The sequence below is a fragment of the Callospermophilus lateralis genome, chromosome 14 (assembly GCF_048772815.1).
Source record: "Callospermophilus lateralis isolate mCalLat2 chromosome 14, mCalLat2.hap1, whole genome shotgun sequence".
Lineage (NCBI taxonomy): Eukaryota > Metazoa > Chordata > Mammalia > Rodentia > Sciuridae > Callospermophilus > Callospermophilus lateralis.
Window position 1 is genome coordinate 58,114,144 of NC_135318.1, and position 13,579 is coordinate 58,127,722.

General features: G+C 55.5%; 1 protein-coding gene across 21 annotated transcripts in view; it reads left to right on the forward strand.

Moving 5' to 3' along the window:
• Dysf (dysferlin) overlaps window positions 1–13,579 on the forward strand; it is a 205,292-nt gene that overhangs the window by 89,115 nt on the left and 102,598 nt on the right. For all 21 annotated transcript variants that reach the window (XM_076834051.2, XM_076834056.2, XM_076834058.2 and 18 more), the window contains 7 exons: window positions 1,118–1,224; window positions 6,160–6,352; window positions 8,342–8,497; window positions 11,868–11,999; window positions 12,084–12,250; window positions 13,017–13,131; window positions 13,403–13,508. In XM_076834051.2, coding sequence (XP_076690166.2) covers window positions 1,118–1,224; window positions 6,160–6,352; window positions 8,342–8,497; window positions 11,868–11,999; window positions 12,084–12,250; window positions 13,017–13,131; window positions 13,403–13,508 — 976 coding nt within the window. The remainder of the gene's footprint in view (window positions 1–1,117; window positions 1,225–6,159; window positions 6,353–8,341; window positions 8,498–11,867; window positions 12,000–12,083; window positions 12,251–13,016; window positions 13,132–13,402; window positions 13,509–13,579) is intronic.

Consider the following 13,579-nt stretch of genomic DNA (forward strand, 5'->3'; position numbering starts at 1 on the left):
TTGCAGGACCTGGGCTACAAGGCCTTGGTGGCTTCTTGGATATGGGGAGATGAAGCACCGAGCAGTGACTGTGGTGGCTGGGGAACTGGGAAGCGGGGAGAAGAGCAGTGTACAGGGGTGGGTGGCAGGTTCTGTTCTGGAGGTGAGGTGGCGGGGTTCTCTGCATGTGCTGGGGGCTGTGGGCCTGGTGCTCAGCCAGGAGTTGAGGAGAGTCAATCATAAGAGGACAGAGGCCAAGGGAGGGGAGAAGGGGGTTGGAGAGGCCTGGGCATATCTGTGGATGAGCACAGGTGGAAAGAGGGGCTGGAAGGAGTGCAGGCCAAGGTGAGCCGCCATAGTGCCTATCACTTCCTTGAGACTGGTGGTTCTAGGGGGAAGGAAGACCAGCAAAGACCAAAAGGAGGAGAATTCAGAGTTGACACAGTACAAGAGCCGACTGTTCTGATCTGTTATTATCTGTAGACTGCAAGAGCAGGGACTGTGTTTTCTATCTCTCTAGTGTCCATCCTTAGGCTGGTGGTGCTGGGCCAAATTACCCTTCAAGAAGGCTGATGAATGGGGAGGGATGTATGGTGGACTGAGGGACAGTCCTGGGCCTGACAATGTATTCCAAGAACCATCTCCACCTCCTGGCTTGGGGCTGAACCCATGGAGAGGTCTGGGGAAGAGTGCCAGGAGGGGGCCAGATGAAGTTCAGCCAAAGTCCAGGCCATGGGGGTTTGGAGAAGGCCTCCCCTTGATTGGAGGTAGCTGAACTGCTCCTGGGAGTCAGTAGTAGAATCTTCAAAGGAAAGAGGTTCGAGGCTCAGAGAGGGCCACTCACCCATGGGAAGTCAGACCTGGCTCGAAGGTGCTGGGTGAGGAGCAGGCTGCATTCAGATCCACTGAGGGTCACTGAGAGCACGTGAGCTTCTCGCGTCTGTGTGAGGCTAAAGTTTCCAACTTGGGAATTGTGGAGAATCCTGGAAGGTTCTTGGGCCAGGCCAGTGCTGGTTGGTTGGGTCTGGGCTCTGCTTTCTCTGTTTAATCCTTTTTGGTTCAGGGCCTGGGGGTTGGGTCCAGTATATACTTTCTATTCCATGGTGACATTCCTGACCCTTGCCTGCCTGTTCCACAGGAAGCTGGCCTGGAGCAGGTCCACCTGGCCCTGAAGGCCCAGTGTTCCACTGAGGACATGGACTCCCTGGTGACTCAGCTGATGGATGAGCTCATCGCAGACTGCAGGTAGGGGGTACCTGATGCCCATGGCGCCTGCCTCCCCTGGCTCGGCAGGGCCAGTTCCCTGGGAGTGTTCGTGTGTGGCAGTGAGTGGCCGCACGTCTCCCAGCCACGCTTGGCCAGCAGTCCGGCCCGTGCTGAGTCCAAAGGTGGTAGAGTCAGTGCGGGGAGTTGAAAAGGTGACATTTAGAGCAGGTCATAAATCTCCCGGCAGCAGCGGCAGCTGTGGGCGGGGGCGGCCCTGCTCACCTGAATGGGGAGCTTTGTGTCTCTGATCCCCGACCTCTTATTTCCCTGATGGAATCTCCAGGAGAAGCTGGTGGAGGTTGGGGGCGGGGAGTGGCGGGGGTGGGGGTGGGGGGGACGGCGCCCCTCCTTCCCCCAAGGCCATGTGGGGACCACAGTTTCTGTTTAGCCTTCTATTGACACGACTGATTGTCAACTTCAGGAAGAGGGGTCTTGGGAGTGATGGAGAACAGAGGTGCCGAGGCCTAGCAGAGGGGGCACATCCCAGCATCTTTTCCACTGCTGGCTGGGTTTAGGGCAGCCACTCCAAAGGGAGCCTTGAACTTCAACTTTCCATGAAGAATAACTACTTTATAATAACTTTATAATATCTAGTAGACAAAATGCCAGAAAGTTAGGAAGAACTTAATCATGGTAGCTGTCATTATTGTTAAGAAGAAGGAGATGGCTGGAGACTTAGGCCTTGGTCCCTTTAACTAGCTTTGTGACTAGCTCCACTTCTCCGGACCTCAGTTTCTCAGCCGTTAAATGGACTTAATAAGCAGTTGCCCTTCTCCTTTCTGTGGGGTTAAGTGTGAGTATGTGCAAATGTCGCCTGTGCCCCTCCCCCTCTGGGCCTCACTCATCACCCTCCCCGACCTGGCTGTAGAGTCCTGTTGAATGTATTAGAGAACAGCTCCTGTGCGGGGACCCTGGCAACCGTGCCGCCTGCCACAGCGCCCCTTCCGGTCCTTTACACCCCGTTAGGAAGTGTATCTTTATCAAAGTGTTACCTCAAAGACACTCCCCCTCATGCTGGCGGGTGGAATTCCAGACAGGTCATTCATCCATTCCCCGAAACTTCTGGAAGCTTGGCAGGCTGAGTGCCAAGCACATTGACAAGGCGCAATGTCAGCCCTCCGGGGGGTGATGGATGCAAAAATGAAACATGAAGTGAGCGTGCTGGGGAGGGAGAGCCTGCGCTGTGGCAGCTTCGAGCAGGTGCATCTAATTCCAACAAATCCCGTCCAGGGAAGCTTCCCAGAGCAGGGCTGGCCCGTGTGAACCTGGAGGGGGAGGAGAGGGACTGCCCAAGCAGAGACTCAGAAGCCTGAACTTCAGAAGCTGGAACCAGGCTGCCTCCATGGGTGTGAGGGAGAAGCTGATGCCCCACGGGGTGGGCCTTAGGGGCCTGCTGGAACTCAGGTGGTTGTCGATAGGTGCTGGGATTTGGATGTTCGTTCTGGCTGTAGGATGAGGATGGAGTGGTGGTGGTGGTGACATGTGGGTGCTGGGGGCCCAGGTGAAGGGAGAGTGGACATAAGGCTGTGTGGGTGAGTTGTGACAAGGCCACTGAGGTCCTAGGCTGGGATAGGTGGGGCCCCGAGGGAAGCAGAGGGCAGCGTAGACTCTCTAGGAGGCACTGTGATGACAGCCAGGCACTATTCTAAGGAATTGCACATGTATTAATCATCACAGTCATGGGGAGGTTGATTAACCTGCCCAGATTCACACGTCACGTATGCGGGGAAGCCCCTTGATGTGCTGTCCTATCATGGACCGAATTTGACAGTGGATTGGATATGGAGGCCAAAGAAGGTCCAGAAAGGACCCCTGCTCTGGGAAGGGCAGCTGTGTGGGTGCTGGGGCCATTCTCTGAGGAAGTCAGCAGGAAGAGAAGCAGGCAGAGGGGCGATGAGGTATCAGGACAGGCTGTGTGCAGGGGACATCTATGAGGAACCTGGCTTGGGGTCTGGGAAGAGGAAGCTGAGATGAGCTGGCAGGGCATGCAAGGCATGGTCAGCACAGGGGTGGGCTGCGGCTGTGGGGTGGGCTCATAGGCAGTCCCTGTATCCCACCAGCCCACACCTGCAGAATGTGTCCCATAGCACAGCCTGGGAGCTGGGGAGCAGGGCTAGAGTTTTCCCTGTGTGCTTTTCCTGACTCAAGAGGGGCAGACCTTGGCAGGTCTACGGTGCCTGGAACATTTGAGACCCAGGTCCTGGACTGCCTTAAGTGCCCTCCCCTGAACTCTGCTCTTTGGAGGATTTGGCTGAAAACACTTCTGCCGTATCTGGCCCTTTGAGTTTCTACCCTGGGGGTAGCAGGGTGGCCAGGTCCTTCCAGGGATATTGGTACCAGCTCAGGAGCTTGGGAGGGGAGCTGGGTTCCCACCCTCCTGGGAATGCACACAAGTGGGTCTCCAGAGGAGGAATTCAGGCATCAGGACTGATTCCTTCAGGCATCCCCTGATGTTACAGAGCAGCCCTGGGGCCTCAGTGAAGAGGCCTTCTCCTCTGATCTCTAGACCCATGGCCCCAACAGCTATGCTGTGTCTGTGGCTGTACAGGCCCCGGGCACACTTTATCACCCCACCCCTTGTGTCTTCTTCTGGATTCATCATTCCCAGAACCCATGCTGGGTACTTGGGCCAGCTCTGATTGTCCCCCTTCCTCTCTCCTCCCACTAGTCGTCACTCTGCCTCTCCACGTCCTTCCTCCTTCCTTTCTTCCCATCCAGCCTCCTCCCTTATTGTCTTCAGGATGGTCCATGCCCACCTTCTCGGCAGCCCGGCAGTGGCTCCTACTACACTTTGGAGAAAGTCTCAGCCCTCATCCTAGTGAGCGCCCCTCTCTGTCCCCACCATCTGCCTCATGGATACCGGTCCTTTTGCATCTCTGTGCATCCCCTCCCCACCCACACATGTTCTCCTTGCCTCTGTGCCCAAAGCTCTTCCCACTCACTGGGCCTGACTAGCTCCTGTCGCCCTCCAAGGTGCAGGTGGGAACCACTTCTTCCAGGGGACTCCTGACTCACAGGCTGCTCTGTGGGGCTGGAGACCCCTCTCCGGTTTCTCCCCTAGAGAGAGCAGGGCGGGATCTCCTCTCTGGGTAGCCTTCAGCTCAGCTGAGGCCCAGCAGCACCATTGCTCGTAGTGAAAGGAATGACCCCAAGCCAGTTCATCTCTCAGGCTGCACACTGCCCTCCTGGTGGCTGTTCCCCTACAGTCACTCACTTGGTCCTGCAGGGACAGGCAGCAACTTATGAGTAGCCAGCTCTGGTCTCCTCCTAGCAGATCCCTGCGCTCAGGGTCACTAGAGGCTGATTTCCAAGTCAGCCAGAGGTAGCAGGGCGTCTGCCATTGTTTTAAGGCTGGGGTGCAGCACCCCATTGCCTTGTCTTGCCCGTCTCCCCTTCTTTCTGTACCCCCTGCCTCGGGCTTTCCCAGGGTGGGAGCATCTCGTTAGTGGCGCTCACGGGTCCCGCCTGCTTCTCGAGGATCTTGGCCAGGCTGGGGCTTCCATGAAAATCTCCCTCTGGTGGTCTGTAGCACAGTCCCTCCCAGCTTCCGACCCAGGCTGGGCGCATAAATCACCCCGGTTGGCTTGCGGCTCTCCTACCCTGTCGCCCGCCGCCCCCAGCCCCGCTCCGGGGCCTCACCCGGCCAGCCGGCCCGGGCAGCCCCGTCCGCGGCACCCTCGGGGCAGTAAATATTATATTACTACAGGGTGTGCAGTACGTGACCTGAGACAGGCCCCGGGGCTTAAGTTTCCCCGAGAAGGAGTTCGCCTCCTGCTCCCCCCCCCACCCTAAAAATTCAATTAAAAAAAATAACAGGAAAAATGTAGTGCGCCGAGGGCTGCCAGAGTGGTGGATCTGGCGGCGGCGGTGCCGCTGCGCTCCGGCGGTAATTGGTTCTGCATAGCTCGGGGAAATTGGCAGAAAAATAAATCAGCCGGGAGCCGGGAGTCGAGACGCTGCGGGGAGGGGAGTAGGAGGGGGCGCTGCAAGCGAGCGGTGGGAGCAGACCTGGCGGCTTTGACTAATGTCCTGTTGGGGAGTCAAGGGCTCGCCCGGGGTGGGGTGGGGGCGGGGCACCCCCATGCTCCAGCAGGGACAGGCCGGAGGGGGTCCTCCTTGGTATAGGAGCGCATGGACGCCCCCACCCGATCCGATCCTGCGTGACCCTTGCTGGTGGAGGGACCTGAGACTTAGAGTGGTGTGGAGCAGCCCTAGGAAGGACTTTTAGGGAGCCCCTGCGGGACGTGGGTGTATGTATGCATGCGCAAGTCAGAGGTTGAGTTTAAACCTAACTCCACACTTGGGGCTCAGGGCTGTGTTTTGAGGGCTGCATGTAGCCCCACCACCTCTCCTAAAGCTTCCCCAGGCAGAGCGTCTGGGAGGGGTGTTGTGGGCCGCCCTGGGTGGACACATCTGTATTATTGGTGGCGGGCCTCCCCACGGCGTCTGCAGTGGCTTGTCAGGGGTTCATAAATTTCTTTCTTGGAGAAAGTGTGTGCACAACGCAGAAACGATTTGTTTCAGTGTAGGGCAACTTAGTGTTGGGGCCTCTGCCTAGGAGGATGCAGGGACAGGATGCAGACTCTCTGGTCCTCTGAGAGCTTGCAGTCACCTGTGGCGAGGGGATACCCAGGCAAAAGCACTCATCAGACAAGGGGTTGAGGGTGAGCCCCAAACAGGTGGCCCCAGAATAAAGGCTTTTAGGCTTCGGAATGGGAGGTAGGAGGGCAGACAAGGTTGGGGAAGCTTCCTGGAGGAGCTGAGGGTCACAGAGGGAGCCATTCATGTCGATGAGGCTGGAGAAGGCGCTGTGCAGACAGGCCTTCTGTTGTGAGGCTGTGCACGGGTGTACTTGTGTGTACACACATATGTGTGCTTGGACCTGGGGCAGCTTTGGCCTTCTGTCTCTCACAGCCAGCCCCTGAGTGATGTCCATGAGATACCTTCTGCCACCCATCTGGACCAGTACCTGTTCCGACTGCGCACCCGCCACCTGAGCCAAATCACTGAGGCTGCACTGGCCCTGAAGCTTGGTCAAATTGAGCTCTCCGCTGCCCTGGAGCAGGCTGAGGACTGGCTCCTGCGTCTCCGCGTCCTGGCAGAGGAGGTAGTTAACCCTGCAGGGTGCTGCTTTCCTTTGCTGTCCTGTTGCCTGGAACATTGGAACTGGGTGTGGGGGGTGGGCACTGTCTGGAGCATGATCCAACCTTGGCTCCACTGCTGGGAGGAGACCTTAGGCAGAGGACCCAACCTCTTTGAGACTCAATATTGCCATTTGCAGAAGAAGAAGAGAGGATACAACAGGTTTCTGGGTGTTAAGAGGCACAGCACAGAGCCAGGTATATAGGAGGTAGTCAGTAAATGCCCCCAACCCACTAAAGGATGGTAGAGACTGTGCTAAGACCAGAATGTCTGGCTCTAGTTCTGGTGCTGGGCCTGCTTCCCCAGGGACCTGACCTCTTCCTGCCAACCAGTACCTGTCTGTTCCTGGTTTCCAACCTGCCTCTCACAGGCCCAGTGTTTCCTGCTCTCCTAGATGCCTTTGAGGGAAGGATGGATTGCTGTAACTCTGAACTTTGTTGTATCTTAGAATTGGCTCCAGTTTATCTTTGGGGCACCCTTTCCCCACATGCATACCCTTCCCCTGGTCTGTGAGGCCAGATGTATCTACTGAGTTCCTGGGCAAGCAGGCAAGCCAGGGGTTTGTTGAGAATGAGAAGGATCTGCTCACAGGTCATGGGCAGACACAGCTGCTGCCCACTCTGACCAGAGCCATGTGGGATCTCCAGGTAGGAGATGGAGGTGGTGAGAAGGGATGTCTCCAGAGGGCAGGCTGCCAGAGGGCCTTCTGGAGCAGCAGGTTGACAAGGGGAAGTGGGGAAGGCTATTTGGGAAGGGGTGCTGGGTTCTGGATGCCCCCCTGGGTGGCCTGTAGACACGAGGCCAGTTCCTTGGGGACATGCTGTGTGTCTCAGCCATTGACTAGCCTGTCACAGTGGTGGGGACCATCCTGAGGTTTGGTCTCTGGCTGCATCTATAATCTTGCCCTAGGCTGATGCTGAACAGAGCACAGATTAGAATATAGCAGGGAGGATTAAGGTCAAATGGGAGCTCTTACTGTAAGGGAGCTGGAGAGAGCTCTGCTCAGACTTGTGTATGCATCAGAAACTCCAGGGTTCCTGACCCCTTCACCCCAGGTCTGGGATAGAGCCTGAGAATTTGTGTTTCTAACAAGATCCTGGGAACTCCTGCTGCTCCTGGGGGACACACTTTGACCTCCTGGCATGGTGGTTGGGAACACATATCTGGAGGCAGAAAAACCTGAGTTGTCTCCTAACCTCTCTAAGCCTGAATTTTCTTACCTGTCAAATGGGGGAGCCCTTCCTGCCTCCTGGGCAGTTGTAGGGATTAAGTGAAACAGTGCATGTGACAGGTTAGTGAGTGCCCCAGGAGCATGGACTTTCAGCAACAGACCTGGGTAGAGAGCCAGCCCCGTGGCTCACCATCCTTGGAAGCAGATGGACCCTTTCCCAACCAGTGCTTTCTCCAGAGTGTGCAATGGGCAGTTGTCCCTCATGGCTAGAAGCCTCCAGGGCTCAGAGCCTGACCCTTCTGTTCCAAATTAGTCCTTCTGTTCCAGACCAGGCCTCAAGGGTCCCCTGTTGGAGGAGTGCCCTCTGGGAAGATGTGCACCTTCTCTGGATTTGCTGCTGCCCTCTGGGTTGAGGAAGGGGAGTCTGGTCCCTTAAGTGTGATACTCACCCCCAAGAACATCTGCCCAGTAGATGGGATGAACTGACGCTCTGGCCCCAGGCAGGAGTGACTCTTCCTGGAAACCTGTGTTCTGCTTCCGGTGTGAGCTGGGGGCAGCCTCATGCCCTGTCCTCTGGGGGATGAGAGCCGCTGGAGACTCAGCCTTCCCTGGAGGTCAAGGGGAAGTTCAGGAGTGGGTGGTGTGTGGATGGAGGCTGCTGAGGAGAGGTCTTTGGGCCTCTGAGTCAGAGGTCAGCTCACAGTGCTGTGCCACTGTGAGGTGTGGGCCTGGCATGTCACTGGTCACTGTCGCCAGCCACCCTGACGGCCACCTTTTCTCCAGCCCCAGAACAGCTTGCCAGACATCATCATCTGGATGCTGCAGGGAGACAAGCGTGTAGCCTACCAGCGGGTGCCGGCCCACGAAGTCCTTTTCTCCCGACGCGGGGCCAGCTACTGTGGCAAGAATTGTGGGAAGCTGCAGACCATTTTTCTGAAAGTAAGTTTTCCTCTCTCCAGGTCATGATTGCACTTCTCAATTCAAAGCTTCCCTCCTACTTCATCCCTTTCCTGTTCCTGTTCTGGACCTGGGGTTCTGGTCCTGGAAGAGAAAGCGCTTTGGTCAAAATGACTTTTGTTTTTCCTCTGTCCCTCCAAAGTCCCCAGAATCCATGCTTATGGTGTAGAAGGTTCCAACGTTGGAGCTGGAATCATGGGCCCCTGGGAAGGAATGAGGCGGAGTCTGTGGCCCCAGGCTGTGAGGGCGGGTTGCAGATCTCGGAGGCTGTTCTTGCCCTGTAGGGCAGGTCCCTTGTAGAGAGGGCCTGGCCACCAGCTGTCCACATCCAGGCACAGACCTGGCTGCACACCCTCACGACTCCCCCCCTCTACTCCAGCGGGAGCCATGCTGGGGTTCAAGTTCTTCACTGCTAGGAAGGCTGGTGTCTGGGGCTTGGGTTGTGCCTGTGACTCAGAATCCTCAGAGGGATTGGGTTGTGCCTGTGACTCCAGCCCTCAGTCTCACCCAGCCTGCCCTCTCCTTCCTTTCCCCCTCTTCCAGCACCCCAGCCTGCTCCCTCCGCATCTTCTTTTGGGGGGACCCACCAGCCTTGGTGATAGGGAGGTGAGCGAGTGTTTGGGGAGGGGCCACCTACCCTCCTGGGTTAATGTGAGGACCCAGGGCCAAGGCTGCTTGGTCAGGGGACTGTGGCCTGGTGGTCAGAACACAGTGGGAATTCCCCCCTGGGCTGTGGCCCTGCAGGCCCCAGGGGAAGGCCCCTCTGTGAAGCTGCCATTCAGGCTGCCCTGCTAGAGGCTGAATGGCCGGGAAGCAGGCCTACTCTACCACTTCCTGTTCCCTCTGCAGTCAGGGCCTACCCAGCCTCAGCTGCCTCCTTTACCCCAGCCTGGTCCAACTTCCCAAAGCCCCTTTGCTTCCCCACCCACGTCTCTCCTCCCACCTCATCTCTTTCAGTAAGTCACTGTTGATCAACCTTAGCCTTGAACCCTCTGAATAGAGCCCTCTGTGCTCTTGACCCCTTCATATGCTGGCCAGCCATTCTTATTGCTCCCTAGTGTGGGTGGAGATGATAGGCTTTAGCTGGACAGCGTGTACACTTATTTCCAGGGCTGACTGGTACTCTGTGTGGCCTTGGGCATGTTGCCTAACCTCTCTGAACTGCCCATTTTCTTCTCACCTATACAATGAGGATAAGGCTGTCAACTTCATAGGTTTTGAGGACTGAATTAGATAACCCAGGTAATGGACCTTGCTGCACCTAGGTGATCAATGGATATTGGTGTCTGCCCTCTTCTTCCCTTTTCCTGTGGTAGAGATCCTATGCTCCACAGGTACCTGGATTAGAAGCCAACCCATGAGCAGGGATGGGCGTATCTGCAAGTAGGGTCATTGGTACTTCAGAGGAGAAGCCAGCTTTGCCAAGAGGAGAGGATTGGGTGTGTGTGTGTGTGTTGGGCAGGGGACTGAACCACAGTCTGCTCAGATGTTACCTGGGACATGTCCCTTGTGTGATCCTAACCTCTAGGTCTGACCAAGAATCTCCCTCCTAAGCCAGTTCTCTGCTCATGGGGCAGAAAGGAGAGGAAATGGAGGAGTGGTCCCATTTGGGGGGCTGGCCAGGGAAGGCTGTGTGTTGAGAGTCGGGGTGTGGACACAGAGGCACACCTGGGGGCCTCCCTGGGACAGACTGAGTTCTGGCTCTGACCTCTTGGCCCTGCCGCCACAGCCAAATGCAAACTGAAAATTTTCCCTGATTCTAAGCAAGGAAAAAAAAAAAAAAGATACAGAATTGTTTCTCGAAGTCTTCCCCACTGAGTTTACGAGCCCCGCCAGTAGCTCCTGAGCAAGCTCTACAAAAATGTTGGCAGCCAGCAGAGACCAAGAAAACATTGGTGTTTCTTAACTTAAACCAAAGTTGGAAAAAATGAGCACCAGCAGAGAGGGAGAGGAGCCCCAAACTAGACATTTCTTTATTTGCTGTTGCTATTTTGGGTTGAGCAGGCTGGCCCTGTCTGGGGGAGGGCAAGGGAGAGAGCTGGGGGTAGGTGGGGGAGGGGGGCCAGGCATTCCTGCCATCTCCCTGGGGCTGGTGGTTTGGAGGGGAAAAGGCAGCTAACCACCCCCGGGGACAGGACAGCTGAAGCCATCAGCTCTGGGGAGGTTTCCAGGGGTGACACGTGGGATCAGGGGCTCCTTCAGGATTCACCAGGATGAACAGAAGCAGAGGGTCTGGGAAGTGTGAGATGGTGGCTGCCCAGGCCTGGCCAGCACCACTTCCTGTGCCTCCTTCCTGTACTGACTCCTGCTAGGGGTCCAGCCCTCCCCACCAGCCTGGGACCTTGGCCTTGGCTCCCACTCTTCTTCTGAACCCCCAGAGCTTCCTGTTCTTCTCTCCTGACTCCCTGTCCTAGAGGACATGCTCTTCTGAGCTCATGCACATGGGGCCTAGGTACTTCATGTGTCACCTCCTGTATGGGGACCGTGTGTTATTTATTCCAAGAGTGAGAGACTTCTGTTTCTCACTCCGTATCTCACTTTTGGCTTTAGTCAAATGGTGAAGTGATCATAGAGAATGTTTATTTTTTTTTTAGGTTGGGTTATTGCGGTTATTCAATTTTGGCAGAGTGTCTGAAGGTTTCAGGATTAAAAGCACTTGAAGACCAGTAAATAGTGGTTAACATGCTGATAAGCACTTGAAAATGTAGGGATATTAGATGGTACACTAACAACGTCTGGCTAAAATATGAAATACTGAGAACGAAATGAAATGGCCTTAATTTCTTCCTCTTCCAGGCCTGTGTCATCATTGTGTTTCCTTTAAAGACAGATTCTAGGACGGTTCTGTCTCAGAGGGTAGCCACATATGGCTCTTGAAATTTAAATTAATTAAATCAAATAATTCAATCCCTCAGTCACACCAGCCACAGTTCAAGTGCTCATTAGCCACATGGGACTTGTGGCTACCATATTGGACAGTGCAGAGAGAAACTCTTTCCACTGTAGCAGAAGATTCCATAAGACAGTGCTATTCTGAAGAGAATGGGATTGAGGAGAATGGAACTGTGAGAGAAGGGGAAGATGAAGGACCCTGACCTAGACATGGTCCCTCTCTGCAGAGAGCTCCTGGGTGGGATCAATGTAGTCTTCTTTGATGAGAAGGAATCTTGGCAGGGGAGAGAGTTCTTATACATTCCAGTTCCCTGAAACTCGAAGTTGTCCAATAGGCGCTGGTCAACATTGAGGGGCTGTTGAGCTGGTATGTCCAAACCTGGAGGACCCCAGCCCCCACCAGTTGGGACATCCTGATCCTGAAGGGGAATGTGAGTTTCTACCCTTCTCTGTTGCCTAGTATCCAATGGAGAAGGTACCTGGGGCCCGGATGCCTGTGCAGATACGAGTCAAGCTCTGGTTCGGGCTTTCTGTGGATGAGAAGGAGTTCAACCAGTTTGCCGAGGGCAAGCTGTCTGTCTTTGCTGAAACTGTGAGTGCCCACCAGCTGGCCCCTGCCTCCCCCTGAACCTGCGGGACCTGCCGCAGCCCAACGTACTTCTCTTTCTCCCTCCAGTATGAGAACCAGACCAAGCTGGCCCTGGTTGGGAACTGGGGCACCACGGGCCTCACCTACCCCAAGTTTTCTGACGTCAGGGGCAAGATCAAGTTACCCAAAGACAGCTTCCGCCCCTCTGCTGGCTGGGCCTGGGCTGGAGATTGGTTCGTGTGTCCAGAAAAGACGTGAGTTGTGGGCAGAGTAGTCTTGTGAGGGTTGGCTGCCCACCAGCCACCGTCCCCATCTGCCCCAGTCCTTTCTTTCAGAGTCCCCAGCTCTGTCAACTCCTCTGCCTCCTGCTACACTGGTCACTAGAACTGTGGCTCTCCCAAGACTTGGGCTCACTATGCAGTGTTCCTTCTGGAAGCTCTCTAACACCGAGAAGGCCCTTTATTACGAAGCCCCCATTTGACTTGGCCTTGTCCTCCATGACACCGTGGACAAGCTCTTTCTGCTCCTCGTGTAATAATTCTTGGGTTGCAGGCAGCTCACATGTTCCCCCAGTGGTCCCTCCCAGATTGACATCATCTTTCTCCATCCACATTGCCATCTCTGCCTCTTCCCCTGTCTCTCTTCCCGTTTGGTTAAAGTTTGGGAATTTTTAAAAAAATTAAATTATAACATATAATCTAAAGTCAAGCACTCGGCTCTTAAGTGTGCAGTTAGATAACACCTTATATTTCTAGGACTATCTGTTGAGCTTCAACTACCCACCCAGCTTTTGGTGCCTTTGACTGGCTCCCCCCTCTCTTTCTTTATCTTGGATGATATATTCTTTTTGCCATGAACGAGGTGCCCCTGGGTCTCCTTTTGCTCTGGTCTCTTGCACCCTCCCTCTGTCTTTCTTTGAGTGAGGCTGATGTGCAGGTTGGCCAAGGCAGGGTGCTCTCCTGGAGGTGATGGGCGGATGGGGGCCTCTTCAGCAGCGGCTCTGACTGGCCTCCCCCATAGCTTGCTCCATGATGCTGATGCTGGTCACCTGAGCTTCGTGGAGGAGGTGTTTGAGAACCAGACCCGGCTCCCCGGGGGCCAGTGGATCTACATGAGTGACAACTACACTGATGTGGTAAGGGGGTGGACCGACTGTCCAGGACTCTAGGGAAAGCTGCCCCACCTGCCCCTTGAGCCCCAGGAGGGGCCTATGGCTCAGAGAAGGCTGGGGCATCTTCTGCCCTGCTCGTACCTGCTGAGTCTCCATGTTCTGGGTTCTAGAAGAATAGGAGTCCTGAGTCACACGGGTCTCTGGGGCTCTGCCATTCTGTCTGGGGCTTCTTTTCTGGGCCCCTGATGAAGTCTGTCTGATTTTCTCACACTTGCCTCTCCTGATTTGTCCCTAGAATGGAGAGAAGGTGCTTCCGAAGGATGACATTGAGTGCCCTCTGGGGTGGAAGTGGGAAGATGAGGAATGGTCCACGGACCTCAACCGGGCTGTCGATGAACAAGGTGGGTCACCTGTGCAGCCTGGTGAGCCCCCCACATCCTGGTGAGCTCGAGATGTGCTGGTGAGGACCACT